A 15627-nucleotide genomic window follows, 5' to 3' on the forward strand; every position below is an offset into this window, starting at 1 on the left:
CCCACTAGTTAGTTTAAAGCCCTCTCTACAGCCCTAGTTATATGATCCGCCAGGACTCTAGTCCCAGCACTGGCCAAGTGAAGCCCGTCCCAACGGAACAGCTCCCTCCTGCCCCAGTACTGGTGCCAGTGTCCCAGGAAGCAAAACCCATTTCTCCCACACCAGTCTTTGAGCCACGCATTTAACTCTCTTATTTTATTTGTCCTAGCCAAATTCGCTCGTGGCTCAGGTAATAATCCAGAGATTATTACCCTTGAGGTTCTGTTTTTTAATTTGACCCCTAGCTGCTCATACTCCTTTAACAGAACCGGCTTCCTAGTCCTATCTATGTCGTTTGTACCAACATGGACCACGACGACTGGATCCACCCCCTCCCACTGCAAGTTTCTTTCCAGCCCAGAGGAGATGTCCTTAACCCTGGCACCGGGTAGGCAACACAGCCTACGGGACTCTCGCTCTTGGCTGCAGAGAACTCTATCTATCCCCCTAATAATACTATCCCCTACCACTACAACATTTCTATTTACTCCCCCCTCTTGAATGGCCCTCTGCTCCACGGTGCTGTGGCCAGGTTGCTCATCCTCCCTGCAGCCCCTGCTCCCGTCCCCACAGGGAGTAAGAACCTCGAACCTGTTGGACAAGAGCAAGGGCTGCGGCTCCTCCAACACTTCCTCCTGGATCCCTGTACCTGCCTCGCTCGTAGTCACACTGTCCTGTCCCTGACCATGGGCTACATCTGAATTAATTAACTTCATAGGAGAGTTGAGTCCAGGTACTTCTCCCCCTCCCTGATGTGTCGCAGTGTCTGAAGCTCAGACTCCAGCTCATCAACACGGAGCTGGAGATCCTGTAGCAGCAGACACTTGTCACAGATGTAATCACCGTTAGCCTCAATGGGGTCTACCGGCTCCCACATCTCGCAACAGTAACACATCACCTGCTCCATTCTATGTAATTAATTAAATTTTTTATTGTTAGTTATGGACACCCTCTGCCCGATTATAGATGCTAGTATCCCCTTTAATTAATTGGATTTAAATTAAATCAATCCCTCTAATTACACCAGTTAAATGGTTTACCAACTGTCTCCACTACAGCACGGAGACCCTAGAAAAAAAACCGCAGAATTTAAGCTTGTAATGAAAAGAAGAAAGAAATACTCACCAACCAATCCAACCAATCACTTACCTGCTTCCTGGTGACGTCACTCTTGGATTATTTTTTACCCCTCTCCTCTGCTGTTGAGTTGGTACGCTTCGGGTCGCTGCCGGTTTTAAGCTCCGCCTCGCCTCACCTCACTGTTCACTCCCAGGTCTGATGCTGTAGTCGGGCCTCGGGTCGCTGCCGGTTTTAAGCTCCGCCTCGCCTCACCTCACTGCTCACTCCCAGGTCCAATGCGTAGAAGAGCATGCCAGGAGCAGCACCAGGCGTACCTAAAAATGAGGTGCCAACCTGGGGAAGCTGCAACACAGGACTACGTGCATGCTAAAAAGTGGAAGCAGCGTTCTATAGACCGGGCTAAGCGATCCCACAATCAACGGATCCGATCAAAGCTCTGCAGTCCTACCACATCCAGTCATGAATGGTGGTGGACCATTAAACAACTAACTGGAGGAGGAGGCTCCATGAATATCCCCATCCTCAATGATGGTGGAGCCCAGCATACGAGTGCAAAAGACTAGGCTGAAGCGTTTGCAACCATCTTCAGCCAGAAGGGCCGAGTGGATGATCCATATCGGCCTACTCCTGAGGTCCCACCATCACAGAAGCCAGTCTTCAGCCAATTCGATTCACTCCACGTGATATCAAGAAATGGCCGTGTGCACTGGATACAGCAAAGGCTATGGGTCCCGACAACATCCCGGTTATTGTGCTGAAGACTTGTGCTCCAGAACTAGCCGCTCCTCTCGCCAAGCTGTTCCAGTACAGCTACAACACTGACATCTATCCGACAATGTGGAAAACTGCTATGTTATGCCCTATCCACAAAAGCAGGACAAATCCAACCCGGCCAATTACTATATTATGTTTAACTTACTGGTTCATAGTTTCTTGTCTTTAAATATTTTTTAAAAAAAAGAATGCAATTATGATGGTCTGAGGGTTCGAGAACCAAATATTCTGTGGGCAATATACCCATAATATTCAAATAACAATTAACACTTTAACATGTACATTAAACAACAATAGTCCATTTATAGATTCAATCTTTGGGGCGGCTTCCTGATCCTTTCGGGATAGCGCCTTTCCTGAGGTTCTTGTTCTTGGTGCGGAGGCGATTCTGGCCACTTTTCGTCTGTTATTTCATCCGTTTCCACTGCTACTGTTTCTGAGGTAGATGCGACCGGTATGTCGGGTTCATCCCCAGGGACGTGAGACATGGGGTTGACTCGTTCCTGTGACGCTAAGATCTGATCGACGTGGCGTCTCACAATGTTCTCCCCGACATCCACTGTGTACATTAATGGCCCCTGCCTTCTGCATATCGTTCCGGGTTGCCATTTCTCTGTTCGGTAGTCACGGGCCAAGAATGGTTGTCCTACGTTGAAGCTCCTTGTCGGCTTCTCATTGATGTGCTGGAATTGTTTATCCTCAACATTTCTTCGCACATTTGGTCTGAGCAAGTCCAGACGAGATCTCAACCTTCGGTTAACGAACGGGGTCTGGTTGGTAACTGCATGTGTCGCGTTTCGGTAGGCTAATAAGAAATTGTCCACCTTATGCTGTAGTGGAATTTCATCGTCGCACATGGCCTTTATCGCCTTCTGAAAGGTTTGTACGAACCTCTCAGCCAATGCATTGGTGGCTGGATGATACGGGGCGGATGTGTAATGCCTTGCCCCATTCCTTCTCATAAATTTTCGAAACTCTTCGGACACAAACTGTGGTCCATTATCAGAGCAAATCTGCTCTGGCAAGCCGTTCCTGGCAAATATGGTCCGTAGGACTGCAATCGTCTTCTCTGTAGTGGTTGAGGACATTTTTATCCCCTCAGGCCATTTCAAATGAGCATCCACTGCTATTAAGAACATTGAGTCCATGAATGGACCAGCGAAATCAATATGCACCCGTTGCCATGGAGAGGAGGGCCACTCCCATGGGTGTAGAGGGGCATGTGGTGGTGCATTTTGGACCTTCTGGCATCCTGAGCAGCTCTTGGTTAGGTCTTCGATTTGTTGATCGATTCCCGGCCACCACACATAAGCCCTAGCAAGGCTTTTCATTTTCACTCCCCCCAGATGACCTTCATGAAGCTCATTTAGCACTCTCTCCCTTAACTTAGGTGGAATCACCACTCTGGATCCACACATCACTGTCTCCTTGCATACTGACAGCTGTTCTCTTCTGGATGAGAATGCTGGCAACAGTGAGTCGCCATGTGTTGGCCATCCCCTCACCGTCAAATCATATACCTGAGACAGCGTCGGATCATTGCGGGTCTCCTTCTCTATATCCGCGTTTGTTACTGGCAATCGTTCAATTATTGACAAATAAAATACCTCGATAGGGTCCACTGCTGGTGTTTCCTCCACAGTAGGCAGTGGCAGGTGCGATAGCCCATCAGCGTTTCCATGCTATTTCGTGCCTTTATATTCTATTTCATATTGATTCACCCCTAGAAACAGGGACCATCTTTGTAACCGTTGTGCAGTCATCACTGGAACGCCCTTCTTCGGATTAAAGATGGAGACAAGTGGTTGGTGGTCAGTCAGCAAGGTGAACTTCTGCCCATGCAGATAGTGGTTGAATTTTTTTACTCCCCATACTAGGCTGAGGGCCTCCCTGTCAATCTGGGCGTAGTTGCGCTCGGCTGAGGTTAGTGACTGAGACGCAAAGGCTACTGGCCTCTCCAACCCGTCTGGGAATTTGTGCGACAGCACCGCTCCAATACCATAGGGTGATGCATCACATGCCAAACAAATTGGTAGTGCTGGGTTGAAATGGGCCAACACCTCTTTTGATGTGATCAATTCTTTACACTTCTGGAAAGCTCGTCTACGTTCGTCATTCCACTTCCATGGCACCCCTGTTTGCAGTAGGGTGTTCAGTGGGTGTAATACCGTGGACAAATTTGGTAAGAACTTATGGTAGTAGTTTACAAGCCTGAGGAACGACCTCAGTTGAGACACATTTTCCGGTGCTGGAGCCTTGACTGCTGCCTCAATCTTTTCAGGGGACTTATGTACCCCCTCTTCATCGATGACGTGGCCACAATACGAGATCTGCTTCTGGAAAAACTCGCACTTGTGGCGATTAGCTCGTAGCCCATATTCCTTTAATCTGGTGAGCACCTTCTCCAAGTTGGCGAGGTGATCACTGTCATTTTCGCCCGTGACCAGGATGTCGTCCAAATAACACTGGGTCCCTGGAATCCCTTGCAGGACTTGATCCATCGCCCTTTGCCAAATAGCCGGAGCCGATGCTACCCCGAACACCAGCCGGTTGTATTGATAGAGACCTTTGAGTGTTAATCGTAAGGTATTGTTTCGAGGCTTCTTCTACCTCCATTTGCAAGTACGCCTGGGCTAGATCAATTTTGGTGAAGCGTTTACCTCCAGATAGCGAGGCGAAAATACCCTCAATTCTTGGAAGCGGATATTGTACCGTGTGAAGGACTGGGTTCACTGTCACCTTAAAATCCCCACAGATGCGGACCTTCTTTGGTTCCCCAGGCGTATTACTCAACGACCTCTTCATTACAGGAACGATAGGTGTAGCCCACTCGCTCCAGTCTACTTTGGACAGTACTCCTGAGCGTTCCAACCCTTCCAGCTCTGCTTCGACCGCTGGTCTGATCGCATAAGGCACTGGTCTGGCCTTAAGAAACTTTGGGCTTGCATTTTCCTCCATTTTAATCGTTGTTGTTATGCCTTTTAGTGTTCCGAGTCCCTCCTGGAACACTTCTTTTGCGTCAGTTAGCATTTTTGACAGTCGTCCAGGTGTGACGTCGTCATCCTTTTTGGCCTCAACCTTCAGTGCCTGTATGGAATGCCAATCTAATTGTATCTTCCGGATACATTCACGTCCTAGTAGTGGTGTTCCTCCATCTGGCAATACATATATGTCCATTTTGGGTATTTCCTGGCCGTTATATATCACTTTCACCCTTATTTTTCCTTTGGGGTAGACTTTTTGCCCCGTGTACATCTTCAAGACAATTTCTGTAGCTTTCAAGGGTATATATGAAAATAGCCGCTTGTAGTCCCTTTGGTTTGTGACTGTTAGGGCTGATCCTGTGTCCAATTCCATTTTCACTTGGACTCCGTCTATCTTGAGTGTAACCCAGATAGTCTGGTGATCCTCCATTTTGGTTACCTTATGTAGTTTCAGACAACCCAGCTCCTTGCTTCCGGAGTCTGTGTCATTTTTCTGTTCGTCTGAACTACTGTCCATCACCTTGTGTACCTTTTTGTACTTCTCCTGTGGAGATTTCTTACTGTTGGTTTTCTTCCCAGACCTGCAGACTCTTGCTATTTGTCCTGCTTTTCCACACTGTCTGCACACTTGGTCCTTGAACCAACAATCCTTCTGGTCATGTGTTGTTCTGCCGCAGCGATAGCACTTCCCTGTCCCATAGGACATTTCATTGGTGCCACATTCTTGTGGTCTCCGTTGTATCTCTGCAGCGCCCCTTGCGGCTGCTTCGTGTGATACTGCCATACTGAAAGCCTTGTCCAGCGTAAGATCCTTTTCTGATAGAAGCCGTTTCTGGGTTCCTTCACTTTGCAGCCCACACACAAACTTGTCCCTTAACGTATCTGCTCGTCCCGCTCCAAACTGGCAGTGTTTCGATAGCTTGCGCAGTTCCGTTAGGTACTCAGCATTGCTTTCGTCTTTGTGTTGGTTCCTTTTATGGAACGTAAATCGTTCTGCTATCAGCAGCGGTGTGGGGTTTAAGTGGTCCTGTAGGATTTCTACTATGCTTTTGAAATTCTTGTTCACAGGCTTCTCTGGGGTTATTAGGTTTTGCAGTAACCCATAAGTTTTTGCACCCATGGAATTTAACAAAACCAGTGCTTTCCTAGCATCTGGCACTTAATTCGCCCTGCAGTACACCTCAATACGTCCACATATGTCGCCCAATCTTCGACTTCATTGTCGAACGTAGAGATACTGCCACTCTTTGGCATCCCTGGGTGTGATTTAACTGTCCAAAATGGCGTCTCCCGCGCTTTCCTTCCTTCCCGCGCTCGCCCTTCTTCTCCGCTGCGTCTTCTAAAAATGGCGTCTCCTGCGCTCTTCCTTCTCCGCGGCTCTGACGTCGTCCGCACTCTCCCTTCTTCTCCCCGCGGACACTGTTCAGCCCTTAAGCCCTGGCTGTGCTCTGCGCGTTCTCTTTTTTTGTGCGCCTTTCCCGTTTCCGCCGCTCGGTCCTGAACCCGGCTGCTGCTTTACCCTCTCTGTTTTGTTTTCCTTCGACGCCGCTCGGTTTTCAACCCCCGGCTGCGCCCTGTGCGCTTCACCCTCTGTCTTACCCCGTCGATGCTGCTTGGCTTTCTCTCCGCCATCGGTCGGCTCCAGCCGCCGCTGTCCGGGAAGGGTCTGCGCTGTACTTGTCGTCAGTCAATTGCTGATCGTCGTGGCTGGGGAACCAAGCCCGGCTCTCCACAGCCTCCCCTGAGATGTTCACTCTCTGCCGGACGACTGGGCGGTTGCTTGTGGTCGACGCCCGTGCTTCTGGCCTCGACTTTCTTCCACCACCCTCCCGGAGCGAATCCTCGAAGGGAAATGCAGAGTTGCAGGTAGATTCAAATCGACCCTCGTCGCCACTGTTAGATCCGTGATTCTGAGAGTATGATTTTCAATAACCACACGGATGCTGTAACTTAGCAATCAACAGGTATTTGCTGGAGTAGGGTAGTCTCAAGACTGTGGTAGAGAGGCATGCTCAAGGCTTATATACAGGTGTGGTCACTGCCGGTACTACAGTATACAGGAGCTGTAAAAGTAGTTCTCTCTTAAAGGTACATACACTACATTGTAGACAAGGCCTATATTCTGTAGAGTTTAGAAGAATAAGAGGTGATCTAATTGAAACATACAAAATTCTTAGAGCTTGACAGAGTAGATGCAGGGAGGATGTTTCCCCTGGCTGGGGAGTCTTGAACCAGGGGTCACAGTCTCAGAATAAAGGGTTGGCCATTTAGGACTGAGATGAGGAGAAATGTCTTCACTTGTGAATCTTTAGAGTTCTCTACCCCAGAGAGCTGTGGATGCTCAGTCATTGAGTATGTTCAAGACAGAGGTTGATACATTTTTGGGAACTAAGGAAATTAAGGGATATGGGAATAGTGCGGGAAGGTGGAGTTGAGGTAGAAGATCAGCCTTGATCTTGTTGAACGGTGGAGCAGGCTCAAAGGGCCAAATGGGCTACTCCAGCTCCTATTTCTTTTGTTATAATTATTACCTGGCACACTTGAAGTATAATCACTAACATCAACGAAGTAAAGCAGATTTTGTAAATATATATTGTATAATAAAGGCCAGATGGACCTGAAGGACTAGAACACAATCTGAGTTCAGATAACATTTACAAAGCTCTTTTTTTTAGGTTTAATATGTTATCTAAACCTCTGTCAATCTTGAAACTAACTCCCAGCAGCCTGTTCTATTTTTAACAAATATTTATCTGAAATGCATTCACATACCTTATTTTGCAGAAATAGCACTGCATTCTTTGAAACTTTCTTTGTTCTACAGGGTATTAAGCCAGTTAGGGGACTCCCTTTATTATCAGCTTTATTCACAAGAGTATTTTTGCTCTGTTAACAACGAGTCTCTTTGTGAAACAACTTAACTGGGACAGTCAATTCTGACTTGGGTATGTGACTAAAGAAACATGTTACTGACTTTACATAAGAACATAAGACTTTGTTCCTGTGAACCATGGGTTTTATAATTTGTGCCTATGGAAGAAACACAAGTGGCAAAACTAGTGATTGGGATCTTATTTAAACCCATTTAGCTAAACACATCATGGAATGCAAATGAAATGAAACCTTTAAGTCATCTAGTAATTAAAATTCTTGGTCTGAAATTTCCTCGAGGGTTCCAGCTGAAAAAGGCAGGGAGCTGGTTACACCAGATCCTTGCTAATCCTAAGAGTTCTTTACATGGTAAGTGGTAAAACCTTCACTCACCCATTACAAGGCCAGTGACTGCAAGGGGGCAGAACCGAGGTGAGGAATCTGCGCACAGAGAGTTCCAGTTTTCCTAGTTCAGAAGCAGCCCCGGTGTGGGACTGGAAGCTGGTATGCCAAGAAAGATGAGGTATACCACACCAGGTGATGGGGGGTGGGGGGGGTGGATCCAGGCAAGAAATGTGGTCTGGACAGCTGAAGAAAGGAACAATTTTTATTTTGACAAAAATATACATTGGCTTCTTTACACAGTGGGCTGAAGGAGAGATGACCGGGGTCTTGGCAAGGGGGCGTGGGCACCACTCCTCCAATGGTTGGTGTACTGGCCGCACTAGACGTGCTCCTATCTAGTTATCCAGCAAGTTAAACACTTATTCAAAAATAATTCTTCGTGAAGCCGTTTGCTGTTTTGAAGCTTTACTTGAACAAATTTGTGAAACTGTAAACAAAGACAAAGTATGTTTTGTACATAAACTGAGTACTATACATTCGATATTACATAAGATATAAACATATTTACAACAGTAGAATAGACTAATTGTATAACTAACATTTGGACTCACTTCTGTAACTATCAAATATTAACCTTTTATAAACATAGTGTTATCAAAATACTACTCTGACAATGTTGCTATTATGCTAAGAAACAAAGATACTCTCAGATATTGCGCTTGGCCTAACATATGAAATCAGATTACATTGGATTGTGAAACCCTTATGGAATCCTCCATTACTGCCAGGTTCTTCCTGGAATTCTACTTCCTGTGTTACACAGGAAGAAAGGTACGAAGGTCAAATGACCTCACACAGGAAGAAAGGAACAAAGGTCAAATCACAGGAAGAAAGGAACAAAGGTCAAATGACCTCTGCTTCATACAAACACACTGCTAACACATAACCACCACCAGAGGGTGCTATCTGCACACATAAAATAGTCCATCGGTCCAGAACAGTTGGCAGGCAGAACATTTTCCAGCTCAATGCAAATGAGGGGCTCTCCTGCACCCGCTAACTCTGACGAAGCCAGCACTTGAAGAACTGGTGGGTGCAATCACGGTGTAACTGCTGGGAGTATGGATTTTCAGGGCCTTTGTATCAAACACATGCCTAAAACACCCAGCATATCCATAAATTTTAATGAAGATTACTACGTTAAAGGCTCTATGTAAGTGAAAGTTGTTGATAACTCACTCAAGTATCTGATTGCCATTAGACAGGTAGAAGATGCTGGAAACCGTTAAACTGGTACTAACAACCCCCACAAAATGACCCGATCAAATCACTCAAAACATTATTTCTGACTTCTTTGAACGGCCACATTGTTTGCCCAGCCAGCTGATTAAATAGATAAAATTTAAAACATCATAAGCACATAGTCTCTGAAATTCCTGGGGTCAGAGAGGGTGAAGAGCAACATTTTTGCCTGGGGCTGGCCAGAAATTTGGGACGAAATCCAGTTCTGCTGAGATTTCACTCAATTAGCAGTGTTCCTTTAAATTTTGGGGTTGGGGGGAGGGCGGATCTGTGATTCTATTCCAAGGGATTTCCTGGGCTTGCCTGGGAAATGCTATCCATTCCGCCCTTAATGGCAGTGAGTACCATTGACCCTTCAGGAAAGACTGCAGAAGCTACAAATAAACTTAGCAGCAGCTTCTCTTCAGCCTAGGTAAGCCCTTGGGATCTTCCACCAGAAGGTCTGGCTGTCGCTCTTACATCAGTTAGCTTTTAAAGTATCCTTGTAGGCATGATGCACCTCCCATGTCATTTAAGTGATCCCATTTGCACGATTTCAGGTGATGTTTGCGTCCTCAGTTGCAGATGGATGCGGTTCTGTTCCATTGCACTTGTACTCTCGCAGATGACCTCCAGGAATTTTGTTGCCATAAAATCTTACATAATTATCACACAACCTTTATATTTCCCCATAAAATTGTTATAACCTACTGGAAATCTGTCTGATAACTTGCCCCCAGAGGCTTACCCACTCTCTGGGACCTGGTTTGGAGTTTTGCTTCTTTTCTGAAACGTTCTTTGTTCAACTGGGTCTTCCTTGTGTGTTTTAGGCCCCCCATGTGTGTGCAACTTTTTAGCCCTCAGCATGTGAATACTCTCGGTACTCAGTGTCTATCTGCCCACCTCTGTGGAGGCTGGCATAACCCATGAGAGAATCATGGTTCACTCTACTCATGCTAATTAACATTGATCACCAGTTAAAATTTTAGTTTTGACACTTGTTTGCTGAATCAAAGTTTGAGTTTATTAATGGCAAAAATGTCCCATGTATGAGCAGCTGTTGGTGGTAAAGTGGGTTAATGTACTGTCCTTTCTGTGGTACGGGTTTGTGTGTAACCAAGATTGAGGGAATGAAAGTCTAATTTCTCTGCCAACTTTGATACATTGGCCTGGAATTTGCAGTCAATGGGGAAGCAACGGCGATCGCTGCTGACCTTGAAGAAAGCTGCCCACAAAGATCTCACGATCTCTGTGGCGAAAAGTTTAATTTCCTCGATGTTAAATTGATTGTAGCGCTGTCAAAAGGAGATCCCCAGCCTAGAGTAGCAGTAATGTCATTAAGCTGTCTAAGCAGCCAATCACATTGAAGAATTCTCAGACAGCAAACCAGGAAATTAAAAGCACTGATTATCAATTCACTTTTTAAACATTTTAGAGAGCAAAATAAAGATTGGGACATACATGAGGTTAAGGTAGAATGTAAAATATCATAAACTTAAAAAAAAGTTTTTCATTATTTTAAACATTTAGTAATTTTCTATCATAATGGAGAAATTTGGAATTCCACAAATATAAAACTCGTTTTTCAGGGCCAGAATGGTTGTTCAGCAGTCAATATGATGTTAAAACCCCAGTTAGACCTATTCCAACAAGGCTTAACTTTTTGAGGTGATTAACAGCGATATTACCGCGGAAAAGCTGAAGTTTTCCTCAGTTCGACTGATTGTCAGCTGTGGGGAGTTCCACAGTGCAACCTGTGACGGAACAGGGAATGACTGACCGCAACTTCAGGACTTCCGTGTTTAGCTGGGCATGCGCTAAATCCTGAAGCTACAGTCGGTTTCAGAGGGGTAATGATGGTGAACGCTGACAGTTCACCGTCGTTGCCACCACAAAATCCAGGCCAATGTTTTGTTGCAGCAAATCAACAGATAACATGGGTCATATTTGCCTTTCTCAATATGATGAAGCAAGTCAAAAAGTTTGAAGATGTATTGTCTTTGCTTTTCCACCAATCTCGGCTGAGTCCAACAACCAAAAAAATACGGCGTCGCAGAAATGGTTTCACATAACCTACAATATATCCTCATGGGGTAACAGTGCATATGCCAAGAGCATTGGCAGGCTACTTGACTGTAGGAGATGCTGACTTGAATCTGATCATGTTCTTGGCTAGCATCCACATATGCACTTTCAAAAGGGTGTAAATTGATATGATGAGGAACAGGAACTTTTTTTATTTGCTTCCCTCTCTAGCCCAAGGTTACTGAGGCCACACCGCCATTCCAGGTTAGATCAGCCCGGGGATTGAACCTAGCGCCATTTCTGATCTGATCAGCTTAACTAACAGGCATTTATCCACTGACCCATTGGGTGGGCCGGTTGTTCTTATTCTATAATGATGCTTATTTTAAAATTTTGTGGTTTGTTTTTTTCCACAGGAGAGCTCCCACCTCCTTACAGTCCAGTGGCTAGTTCCGATGTTGGAGGAGTGCCAGTAATAAACTGTCGTGTGTGCCAATCCCTGATCAATTTGGAGGGCAAGCTCCACCAGCATGTTGTTAAATGCACTGTTTGTAATGAAGCCACGGTAAGAATATTCTAAATATATAAGGCCATAACCAAGAAGTAGCATACAATAATGTGTAGCCTTTCCTGAATTAGTGCATAGCTCTTCATTTTCTTTTATAAAGCCACTGAACCTGATATATTTTTGAACATTCAAAATTAACAATTTCTTCTATGCAATATGCACATTTTCTTTTTATGGACTTGATTTTGTAAAACAGAACATGAAAATGTAAGGAATTGTAGAACTAGTAATGATTTTCTCAAGATTATAAATTTTGTATTAGTAATATTCTGAGTAAATTGGTCCTGAAATAATATTGTGGGATACTAGATATACCAAAGTTCCCTTTTCCATCTTTGCTAATAGACTATCATCAGTCATCATATGACAATCTTTTGTGTCCATATTTAAGTTCATCTGTCATTCCTCTGTCCAGATCCCATGAATACAAATCGGTCTTCATGACAGCAGCTTTTTTGTGGGCAAAAGTTGCTGCTGCAGTTCTCCAGGGATTAACACTGCAATGATCTCACAATTTATTTTTGTACGTCAACTCTCCAGAAAAAAATATTTGTTCTGAATGCAAGGTGGATACAAACAAAAATTCAATTTTTTGGAATGCCTGGGAATTTTAGTTGCTGCTTTATTTCTTGCATGGTTTTTAATCAAGGACATAACTTCAGTTTGGAACTTGTGGATCAGGAAGTGATAAAGGACAGCATGGGTATACCAAAGTGCCATCCATCTATACATAAATACTTCCTCTTGTCAATCAGCTTCTATATCTACATAACAGATGTAAAGCTAGGCAGCTGAAATAAAAATAGTAATTACAGTCATGCAAGTCCAGTGTCCTTGTAAAATCATGTCCACTAGTAGGTTTTTTGTGCCAGAATATGTGTATTGTTTAATTTCCTCCTATTCGTGGTTTAGTTCTACAAAGTTACACACAATTAATAGAATACCATATGCAGGAGCAATAATTTGATGTACAAAGAATTTGTTTCAAAATATAATTGTAAATTGTGCTCATGTTACTCTGAAAAGGTGCCAGCAAAAAAAAAGCACATGCTAACATAGCACTTAATGATGTCTGTCTGTGGATGTACCCTCTCTCTTCCTGATTTCTTTTCTTCAATTTTCTTTTGAGTCTTATCTGATGCTTTCCAGGGACTAATATTCAAGTTGCCCAATTTCACTGTTCCAAGTGCTGTAAATGGTTTCCTGAAGGAATATAGAGCTGTATATCCAAGTTTGCTGATGGCACTAAGTTTGGTGACACCGTAAGTAGTGTAGATCACAGAAATCACAGAAACCCCACAGTGCAGATAGAGGCCATTTCGGCCCATCGAGCCTGCACCGACACATATCCCACCCGATCCCCGTAACCCCTACACCAACACATATCCCACCCTATCCCCGTAACCCCACGTATGGGACCAGAAAGTTGCAAAGGGACACTGATAGGTTAAGTGAGTGGGCAAAACAGTGGCAGATGGAGTTCATGTGGGCAAGTATGAGGTCATCCACTTTGGACGTAAGAAAGGATGCATCAGGGTATTTTCAAATGGTGAGAAGCTAGGAACTGTGGAAGAGCAGAGAGATTCAGGGGTCCATGTACAGAAATCTTTTTAAAAGCTAATGGACACGTACAAAAAATAAGTAAAAATGCTAATGAAATGTTAGCCTTTATCTCTAGGGGGCTGGAATACAAAAGGGATAGAAGTTATGCTACAATTGTCTAAAGCTCTCGTTAGACCACATCTGGAATACTGCATTCAGTTCTGGGCATCACACCTCAGGAAGGATATATTGGCATTGGAGGGGATGCAGCGCAGATTCACCAGAGTGATACTAGGGCTAAAAGGGTTAAATTATAAATACAGGCTTGTAGTTGCCTTAAAATAAGTGCTAGGCTGCTCGGGGGTAATGTCAGAAAGCACTTCTGCACACAAAGGGCAGTGGAAATTAAACATGATCAAAGCTCCAGGAATATGTCCAACCAGAGTTGGCATCCGTAGTGGTGGCATTCTCGCCACTGAGTGAGAAGATCGTGGGTTTAAGCCCCACTCCAGATACTTGAGCACATAACCTAGGTTGACATTTCAGTTCAGTATTAAGAGAATGCTATACTAGTGCCTTTTGTTGAATGAGACGTTAAACCGGGACTCAATCAGCCCTCTCAAATCAGCGTAAAAGATTCCATGGTACTATTTGAAGAAGAGCAGTGTCCTGACCAATACTTACCTCTCAACCAACCATCACTAAAACAGATTATCTGGCCATTAATCTCATTGCTATTTGTGAGGCTTTGCTCTGCAGAAATCAGCTGCTGCATTTCCATACATTATAAAAGTGGCTATCACTTCCAAAGTACTTCATTGGTTGTGAAACACTTTGGGAAGGATGTGAAAAGTGCTATATAAATGCAAGTTCATTCTTTCCTTTTCTTTTTATCTTTTTTTCTTTCTTCAACATGTCTCTTAGAAACAACCCAAAGCTCTTCACATACAATTAATTGCTTTGAAATGTAGTTTTCTAGGCGACCCAGCAGCTATTTTACACACACCATTGAGGGAATGGCTAATTAATCTCTTTTTGGTGGTGGTGTTTGAGGGAAGAATGCTGATCAAGAGAATTCCTTGCTCTTTGAAAAGTGTCATAGGATCTTTATCATTCATTTGAATAACCAGAACAACAACAACTGGTATTTATATAGCACTTTTAACGTAGTAAAACGTCCCACAGTGCTTCACAGGAACATTATAAAACAAAATTTGACACCGAGCTACATAGGAGATATTGGGGCATATCAAAGAGGTAGGTTTTAAGGAGCATCTTAAAGGAGGAAAGAGAGGCCAAGAGGTTTAGGGAGGGAATTCCAGAGCTTAGGGCTTTGGCTGCTGGAGGCACGGCCACCAAAGGTGGAGCAATTAAAATTGGAGATGCTCAAGAGGCCAGAATTAGAGGAGTGCAGATATCTGAGAGTTGTAGGGCTGGAGGAAATTACAGAGATGGGGAGGGATGAGGCCCTGGAGGGATTTGAAAACAAGGATGAGAATTTTAAAATCGAACAGGCAGATGTGGCCTTCGTTTAACACTCCTCAAAAGAACGGCATCTCTGACAATACAAAACTTTGTCAGTACTTCACTGTAGTGTTCGTCTAGAGTGGGGCTTGAACTGACAATATTCCAACAAACAGGTGAGCGACCAAATAATGTGGGACACACTACATTGCTGGAATAGAAGAGAACAACAGCAACAACTTGTATTGATATAGCGCCTTTTACATAATAAAAATGTCTCTAGGCGCTTCACAGGAGCATTATCAGACAGAATATGATATCGGGCCACATAGGAGATGTTGGACAGGAGTAGGTTTTACGGAGCGTCTTGAAGGACGAGAGAGAGTGAGAGAGGCAGAGAGGTTTAGGGAGGGCATTCCAGTGCTTAGGGCATAGGCAGCTGAAGGCATGGCTGCCAATGGTGTCTGTAAAGAGAAGCAGGCAAAGAGCTGAGTCGTCAAAAGATAGGTGTTGATGAACATTCTGGAGATGTAGTAGGGTATATGATGAGCTTGTTGGTCCATGAGTTCTTGTGTTTTTACACAGTCAAGATCACATACATTTATTTTATCTCTGTAAAAGTCAACATCATTAATTACTCTGAAAGGCATCTGC

The 15627-nt window shown here is 44.3% G+C and overlaps 1 protein-coding gene across 1 annotated transcript in view; it reads left to right on the forward strand.

Annotated features, from left to right (window-relative positions):
- Positions 1–15627, forward strand: part of pip4p2 (phosphatidylinositol-4,5-bisphosphate 4-phosphatase 2) — a 99208-nt gene that overhangs the window by 12822 nt on the left and 70759 nt on the right. The window contains exon 2 of the mRNA XM_085992690.1: positions 11816–11964. Coding sequence (XP_085848816.1) covers positions 11816–11964 — 149 coding nt within the window. The remainder of the gene's footprint in view (positions 1–11815; positions 11965–15627) is intronic.

The sequence above is a fragment of the Somniosus microcephalus genome, chromosome 7 (assembly GCF_052327205.1).
Source record: "Somniosus microcephalus isolate GS21.2 chromosome 7, FLI_Smic_1.0, whole genome shotgun sequence".
NCBI lineage: Eukaryota > Metazoa > Chordata > Chondrichthyes > Squaliformes > Somniosidae > Somniosus > Somniosus microcephalus.